Genomic DNA, 9,507 nt, shown 5'->3' with positions numbered 1-9,507 from the left:
CCTCCAATAGCCACTCTATCCTACGGCCATCCACCACCACTCTTGGTCATCCACCATCCTCCTACAAACACCGCAACGTCAAATATTTACCATTCTACCCTCTCTGATCTATCTTCACTGTTTTATTTTTAATTTTTCATCCCAACCTCCGATTTAGGTGAAACCAGAGCCATTAGAACCCTAACTCAAGAGGCTACCTCCACCTAATTTTTTATAATTTTCTCCCATCAAGATCATTCTAGATCTGATTCGTAACACAAATACGTAATAAAAGATCTATAAAGCACTACTCTATGAACATTGGAGGAGAAAATATCCAAAAATACAAGATATCGTGATATCCATATATTTATGCTGATTGATAAGTAAATAGTCATGGGGAGATGAGCATTGAGTTATAAAAATAATAATAAATGATAAAAAAGATCCTACCATCAACGGAAGGAAAAAAAAAAACACTATGACTTGTAATAATCTAAACTAAGATACTATTATGTTAATCAACTAATATTTCTTGAAGGAGTCGTACATCATAATACCAGTTGCCACCCATACAAATCCAAGAGCAATCATACATTGACTATTAATATCTTGAAACAACATTTTTCTAATAGTTGAATCCTATTATTCTGCCCAAGGAAAAAGTTGATTAGAGATTTTAAAAAATTACTAAATATTCAAAGAATGTTCTAGGAAGTGTAAGCTCGTCTACTTGAATGAGTAAATGAGATTCGTGGAAAGGTCAGATCCATTTATGCAGTCTGGTCATACTTTACCCTTGTAATGAGGAATCCATGGTAAACAATTTTGGTCTACAGATATAGTCTTTTAGTCTCCACATTTAAGATAATAATGAAATTATCATCTGAGTAACACAATGGTTTGTCTGAACAAATTAATAAAGAAAATGGAGGCTTTATTTCTTTCCCCGTTATTGCGATGGTACTTAATACTCAGTACCAAACCTTCAGTTATATTTCTCAGCCTTAAATCTAATCACCGGATTTTGGATGTCATCTTGGCTTTGAATTAAACGAATCTCCAAACTACTTGTTTTTGGATCAAAACCTGCTTTCTTATAATCTGCTAATGTTCTCTGTAGCAGAGCCTGCAAAATTGGAGAGAATGTATTAGGTTGTGAAGAAATGTTCCGCCGGAACAAATTCCCAGAAGAATCTGAATAGCTACAATACAATCAGGCAATTACTATTTAAAAGAATTTGTGGTTGTATCAGAAGCATAACATACATGCTGAAAACATGAAATAGATAGAAGAGCAGATAATGAATTATGATGTTCCCAAAGAACAGGAAGTAAGGACTCGTCAATATAATTAAGTGAGCAGAAAATTTTGCAAAGGCTTCCTGAGCATGATATCTAGATACCAGCATTTTGTACTTAAACATGCATATATCCAAATTTTCTGAAACTGGTTATTTTATCATGTTCATTTGTTGGTTGATGACCTTTACCCATAGCAAAGTAATTACTGTTAAACATAGTTTTAAAAGTTGGCTGCAGAGACAATATATGTGGGCCCCATAGGCGGTGACGGTGGATTAACCGCCTGAAATATGCATAAGTCAGTCCTTATGTACAGCCTGAATGCATATAGGCCACTTATGCAAACTGCACACACATGCAATTGCACATTGATTGCAAAATGCTAATAACTATATATGTGCCGCATATGCATATGTACCCTCATATACATACGAAAGCGACATATTGTAACATTGAGATATCTATATCGCTTCATAAGAAACTCTACTGACTAATTTTATTGATGGATAGGATATTATGAGGATGATTCTACACAAACTATATTGCAACTTTTACCTATTTATTAGTTTATTATGATTAAATATTAAAGACAGTAGATAGGGAAATTATATGTATGTTATTTTGAATAGGTTTATTGCTAGACTGAAACTGAATCCATATATACACACACATGTTGCATATGCATTATGTGGTGGCTTGACTGCCCACATACTGCAGACACTTTTCACAGCATTATTATTGAATGTCTACTTGCGTAAATACAAACAATATGACCATGGGTATAAAGATTAGGCAGCATTACACATTTCCAACATTTCAAGAATTGGTTACAGAGGAATTTTATATTTTATTTGTAATCAAATTTTCTATTTTACATTTATTTTCCTTCGTATTGTAAAAAAGGATTAAGATACTGCACATTGCCTCTGTTGCTATTCCCAAATTGCAGGCACATGCAACGTGCAACACAGCAATGATACTTTGACCCAAAATGTTACCATCCTATTAGAGTCGGTAATATATATAGCATCACTGTAATGATACTCAGGGCTCTTGCATTTAAAAAATTTCAAGTTTAACGAGAGTCTGATTCATCAACAACAATTAACACTTCCCAATCAATAATTAACACTTTCAAGAAAATCGCACAATAATGTCATACAAATGGCATTGGCAGATTATAACGTTGTAGAAACTAATGGTATTTTGATAAAATGTCACCCTGTTGTGACTCAGAAGATAATTGCAATTTACCATCAGTCATTCAAAAGATTTATGCCACTACTATCTATTCCAAAGCTCATTCAATAGGAAGGAAAAATAAAACTGGTCTCAGGCTAGATGAAGGAGATCCAATAACCCCAGTTCCACTCTTCTAGTATATTAATCTTTAATCTTTGGTTTAAATATATGTATTAAAACCTACATTATAATTCTTTATCTTTAAATTATTTTGTAAATGACCTAATTTATTAAAAATAAAGCAACAATTAAATACAAATAATATTCAACACATAATATGATTGAATATATTTCATTAAAACTAATATTAATGATTGAACACTCTATAATATAATTGAACACATAATAACATTTAACATATAATATTAATTGATAATAGTTTAATAATTAAAACTAATATTTAGTTGAACATAGAATGATGAGGAGAATTAAAAATTTTATTTGCTGGCACAAGGATAACACAAGAATGTTACATCAAATACTATCGATATTCTCTAAAACTTATTAATTGATAGTATTGCTTGTTGTAACGTCTCATATAGTCTTTATACAAAGAATTTTATAATTCTTCTATAATATAATATGAATATTAAATATGCATAGGAATGATCGGCACTAGCACAAGCACAGATACACCATAAGCATAAGATTATGGATATAAAGTATAATAAGGGTATTGTAACTCTAGTGGGTAAAATTGATATGATGGTAATGATGATAAACTCATATTATCCTGTGGGTATATCTCTCTTGATGTTCTGCTACCTATAGACTAAGTTTCATTATTATCACCATCACTAACACCATCATCATCATCATCATTATCATCAATTTTATCTAAGCCTATAAATGATAAATTGATTAGTTGATTTCATAATGATTGATAAAGATAAGAAAAATATTATAAAAAAAAAGACTCGACACGAGGGTGTGCCACTGGCACACCTTGTTCCAAGTGTCCTGCCACAAAAGTCTGATTATGTATTGAAAATTAGGAAAACATCCTAATAACTAAGTACAACAATAATTAGGACTAAAAGGTTGATACAGTTGATTGGAAAATCTTATCTATAAGGAAGTTAATCAGTTAAATTAATTGACTTAGACTTGTAATCTGAGTCAAGTAAGATCAATAAACTCTTAGTTCACTTCAAGAATGACTTTTTTCTTATTCTGGAATACAAGCCCGTATTTTAAAATCACAGCTAAACATCATAATAGTCATATTTTAAAATACAAATACTATTTATCAAAATTATAGTTTATACCATACACTAACTCAATTACCAATTTACCATTGATACCTATCCCATAAATCTATTTTATATCAAATCAAAGGGTATTTATCATAATTTTATAAAACATAAAATATTTTTTCATCTTTTTTTCCTTTATATCATATCAAAAGTAATTATTACACTCTTATCCGGAATACCAATAAACATAGGAATATATCCTAGAATATATCGCTCATTTTGGTAATAACAAATATGAATTGATATTCCTAATTCAACCCTATTCCACATGTGGACAAGGCCTTAGTTTGGAAATATGTCTATTCAGGAACAATTCATTGAATTTCTGGATTGGCATTCTGGAGTCATATTTTAGTTGGTATATACCCATAGGGAAATCCCTAATAAGTATTCTACACCTTGTTGATGCATGACAGCAGAAATTGATAAAGGTCGTCTCTTCCATGGTTTAGGTCTTAATAGACTAATAATCATTTATAGACATGTGGCATTGTTGTCAACTATCCAAAGAGTCGGAGCGAACAGTTTATGACAATTCAACAATAGTGCATGAAAAAGATATTTTTTCAGTCATTAGAATGTTCTTAGATTTGGTAAGAAAAATAAATTGGAGAAAAGCATGTAATAATTTAGTCAGTCATATTAGTAGAACAAATGAAATAAACTAGGTAGGTTGCCTGATGGAATTTTCTAAGGTGAAATTGAGAGTAATATTAAGGGAGAAAATATACTTGCAAGCTCGATACTGCTAGTTCCGATGCTCTCTCAAGGTTTTCTGGATATTTCTGTTACACAAACAACAAAAATTTAACAGCTTATAAATTAGGAGAAGTTGCAGTAGTTCTGCAGATATGTAACAAAGTACTACTTAAACCGTACATTGCTCCATCCTAGCAAAAGCGCTGTCATCAGATCGCCAGTGCCCTGCAAGTTACAACACAATGGAAGAGTTATGGACAAGAAACCTAATATGGTATTGAATGGAGAGAGCACCATGGAACTTGCATACTAAAGATGTTTCTACCAACTAACATTGCATAACACAAAAAAATATAATAAATTGGTATTTTTCTATTAAAAAATTCCAACATTATGGAGTAAGCAACATATGATATGATGTAATAAATTATTATTATTATCTCTTTTTGCATAAAGTTAACTAAAATAAATCACTGTCTTCCAATTGACAAGATCACAGTCAAAGTGATGAGATTACATTGAAAATGACTGATTAATAGATAAACTGATAATATATATTGAATAACAGTTCTTACTAAAGAAGAGAAAGGAAGATTAGCATCAAGAGTTCAAGACATTTAGTAGATCACAGAATTTAGGATAATGTTATTTAAACTTATTTAACCCCGTCTTCTTTTTGCATTACTTACATTTTGACCCTTTTCCTCCTATCTAAAACATCCTTTGTTATTTGCAATAAATTTTTAGAAGGGTCCATGGTTATATTTAATCTAACAGAACCGGATGGAACAACATATAACGTCGAATAGTTTGCTTTCTCTTGAAGCTTGACATTTTAAAAATAATAGAAATGCCCGTAATTTCCTTTACCAATTTTCTCGTTTTAACCTATTAGAGAAGGAGTTGTTGGGGTGATGCCCCAAGGGATAATCACATGGGATGAGGAAGCAGTGAGATGATATTAAGGGTACTAGAGTAATGTTACAGCTCACAAACCTCAGTTAGTTTAACTCAAAGCCATGCTTAATCACCGTAAGGAAAAGTGACAGAGGGTCTTAACAGATTTCTTACAAACAACATGAGACATTTTGGATAGGAGAAGACAGGAGGGATTAAAACGGAAATAATGCAGAAAGGCTTGGGTTAAATAAACTTTTCCCTAGAATTTCATAAACAGGTGGAGATTCTATTACTATGACAGATAAGCAAAGCAGATTTTCTTCTCCATGTGTCCTGCTCCAGTACCATGTGAAGTAACCATGTTCAAACCATAGGATGGTAGAGAGCAGTGAACTAGAGGTAACAATTAATTCTGAACAAGGAGGAACATAATAAATTATCAAATAATGAACTTGTTTATGAACTTCCTGAATAATTTATAAAAACAACAAAGCGGCACAGACAGTTTGATCTTGATACCTTAGAGAAATGTCTCCAAAATATTCTCATTCCCAAGATAGAGTAAGAGTAAAGCATATAGCTATATAAGCTCGTTGTGACTGTTGATACTCGGTACTAAACTAATATGTACAGCTATATGTATGTTGAATGTGATATGTTCCCATGGAACCAGCCACAGGACAAAAGTGGTGTCTGATGCCAGTCTGTGACTGCAGATCTAGCATAAAACAGAAGTCTCACAACTGTCCTTGGACAGACCTAATACAATCTGAATATATGCACTTAATGGTAGGATATGCAATATGATAATTGATTAAGACAGTAGGATAAAATTGCCCGAGAGTAGATTAAGATGGTTTGGAGATTGGAGCCCTTCCTTTCCAATTCAATTGGAGGATCAAGGGATTTTAACTGAAAGATCCCAAGAAGACCTCCTTAATGAGAGGTGTGACCGGTCTCTTTTGTTAGAATAGAATTTAAGAGCTTATTTGGTTTGATGCTAAATCCTGAACTTAATTAGTTGGTCTCATCTCTTAGTCTTGATTTTTTGAAGAGTAAACTTAATTAAATATAAAAAAGATAAAAAGATGTTTGATTACTGAATCAGGTTAGGAGTCCTTGAACCAGTTCAGACCCTCCCTAAACTCGAATCAAATGGGCTCTAAGCGACTTACTACACTAAGAAATGATTCATATGGAGCCACCATCGCTGAGTCCATGAGATAGCCAGCATTACAGCTGTAGTACCATATTTAATGGATGCATATAGTACAACACAACAGTGGAAGGATTTCACTTAAATATAAGGTTCTTTGAGACAGGGTAAGAGGACCAAAAATGACGAGGAGGAACTAATAAGTTGGGAACTCGAGGGCAACTAGGGGCTCTTCGATACAGCTGGTTAAAGGCAAATATAGGGAGGGGTGTCATTCTTAAGAAGATTGTCTATGGCTGCTGAAAACAGAAAAGGAATAAAAACAGAATAAGAGAAAAGACTAGATCGAATAGTCATGCCTCAGACTAGTTCTCCATGCCTCAGACTGAACAGAAGAAAGATCAATTTTCTTCTATTAAAATCAAGCTGAGTAGATCATAAGAAAAAAAAGAAGTTATAGTAAAAAAGGCCTTGCAACAAATGCCAAACCTAGTTTTCATCTTAACAGCTACAAACAGATAAACTTAAGGAACTAAAATGATTGATGCAATCAGTCAGTGCCCTCAATTGGAAAGTCAAAAACGACACTGTAAATCTATGAATAATGAGAAGATTGAAGAAGCCATCTCTAACTGATAAGTTTAAATTAGTTAGGAATTCATCTAACAATAAAGAGAAAATAAATGGATAAACTAAAACACTTCACAAAACTAGCATCACGTACTAATAGAACCTAAGTAAAAGCTGGGAAAATATAGTGCACGTAACAATACAAATCGAGCTTACACTGACCAGGCTTCAATCATTTTCCCCTAATTCTTGCTTATGCTTTTAGTCCAGCATCAGATAATTAATAAATTATATGAATTAAGACAGGGACTAAGTAATTCAGGTTTAAGTCAAGCCACTAAAAGATGACACTGATCAGCATCAATCATCTTACACCAGCCAACTTACATGACCAGAAAACCAGACAAAACAAAGAACACCCAAGTATAAAATCTGAATGACAGTAACAAAGAACCAGACAAAACAAATGATTAGTCATATTTAATAAATACTAAGATTAAAACTACATGACAGAGGATCGACTTATTTATTACATTTGTTGTATATAACTCATATAACTCAACAATATCCAGAACACTCAAGTATCAAATACCCTATGTAATTGCACAGGATAGATAACAAGGCTTAAACATCAAACTTGTGAAAGATGCACACCCAAATTATAACCATTTCAATAAATCTTTAGATAGAAAAGAATAACACATCCATGTCATGCCCACAAGAAAAAATAGAAGCAAAAGAAAGTAAAGAAATATATTCAAACACCAAATATAATTGTCTCCATGCAATATGAAGTGGATACCGTAAAATATGCAGGTATCTTTGGTATCACTATCTTAAATTGTTCTGGAGGTTGACCCTGCAAATTAAGCACCTTAAGATTATTAGATGGATTCTTCTTAGAAGAATGATAAAATATTGTTTTTCATGTCAGAAATTTCAGAAACAGAAGTAAAGCATAAATAAGCTCAATTTGCATTATCAACAATAATAGTAGTTTCTCTAATGTCAACAATGTAGCCTGTTCATGATCCACACTTTTTTGAGCTAATTCATACTTTTCTTGAACATATTCCACAGCTGTAGTTTTGCAGAGGTAGAAAGGAAAGAGAAAACCAGCAAATTATGCTACCAGTCTGCCAATCATCACTTCCAAGGAGTGCCCCTGGTTGCCAATTATCTAAAATGGATATTTGGTCCTTTTTTTTATTAAATAATTTTGTTCCTTTTTCTTTAACTGATAGAGTAAAGAAAAACCAAATGAAAAAGGAAAAATACAAACACCCTCTCCTTCAAAAGATTAAACAAAATGTAAAAAAGCTCTATTCACCTATCACTAATGTGTTTCTCTACCTTACAGCATATGACATCTTCACTCCCTTAAGACATTTACTAATTTGTTAGTGTATAATAGTTTTATGAGTCTGTAAACCTAAAAAATGAGGAAACTACAATGTCCTCACAGCCATTCCACTTAATTGTCTTCCTGAATTCTTACACTTAATTTTACTCGTGTTATATACCCAGTCTCATTCATATGCATTCTTCCATTTTCTCATGTTCCACTCACAGTTGACTTCTCCGCTACTAGTGATAAAAGGCATCCCAGTGCATAAGGCTTCTGCCTATCGGAGTTTGGAGAGGAGAGATATATGCAGTCTCTTACCTTCATTTCTAGAAGGTTGTTTCCAAGACCTGGACTCATACCTCTTAGATGCAAGGGGCAAGCTTTACCATCACACCAGGTGATGTTGTTTTGTCCATCATTAGTAAAATAATTAATTAATTGAAAATGTAAGGCTTCTTTTGGATGAGTTCGTAGTATTTCAGCTGCTAGTTTCTTTTTCTGTCTTCCTCTTGTTAGAAAAAAAAAGGTAGGTCTGCATTCCAAGCTTAATCTCATTGATCAGCTAGCCTCTATTAAATAAGAGGTTCCCTAGAGCTATACAAGGTAAGCATAAAGATATACAAGGAAAGAAGATCAATCAGCATAAATCTATCCAACGAAAGTAGATCAATCAGCATAAATCTATCCAACGAAAGTAGATCAATCTGCATATCTACATTTTAGGAGAATATATTTGGCACCCGTCTATATCCTAATATAGAACAAAGCATACTCAATGACACCTCTTCAATTATCCAGGCTAATCTAACAATTTTATAACATGCAAGGCACCTCCACCGAAACGCCACTTTAGAGGGCATTAAGAACGCAATGCCGCGCTACCTCTGAAATTATCGCATTCTAGTATTACTTTGTTCCCTTATCTTTTCGTTGCCAATGTCTTTTACTTGGCACCTCTTCATCTTGTATGATCCTAAGCCATGAATGTTGCCTACTTTAACTACACCAACAGCAAGCAACTTTTCAAATTCTTTTTCAATATAACAAATAAT

The 9,507-nt window shown here is 32.8% G+C and overlaps 1 protein-coding gene across 1 annotated transcript in view; it reads right to left on the bottom strand.

Moving 5' to 3' along the window:
- Nucleotides 1-736: 736 nt before the first annotated feature.
- The window catches only part of LOC140778888 (pyridoxal kinase), a 30,748-nt gene continuing 21,977 nt past the window's right edge, over nucleotides 737-9,507 (bottom strand). Inside the window, exons 10-13 of the mRNA XM_073123784.1 lie at nucleotides 7,910-7,966; nucleotides 4,662-4,706; nucleotides 4,514-4,567; nucleotides 737-1,108 (exon numbers count right to left, since the gene is read on the bottom strand). Of these exons, the coding sequence (XP_072979885.1) occupies nucleotides 968-1,108; nucleotides 4,514-4,567; nucleotides 4,662-4,706; nucleotides 7,910-7,966 (297 nt within the window). The 3' untranslated portion in view covers nucleotides 737-967. The remainder of the gene's footprint in view (nucleotides 1,109-4,513; nucleotides 4,568-4,661; nucleotides 4,707-7,909; nucleotides 7,967-9,507) is intronic.

The sequence above is a fragment of the Typha angustifolia genome, chromosome 15, assembly GCF_048772165.1.
Source record: "Typha angustifolia cultivar Huaian chromosome 15, ASM4877216v1, whole genome shotgun sequence".
In the NCBI taxonomy this organism is placed as follows: Eukaryota; Viridiplantae; Streptophyta; class Magnoliopsida; order Poales; family Typhaceae; genus Typha; species Typha angustifolia.
Note: the sequence above shows the minus strand (reverse complement) of the source record. Positions and strands in the feature narration are given on the sequence as shown.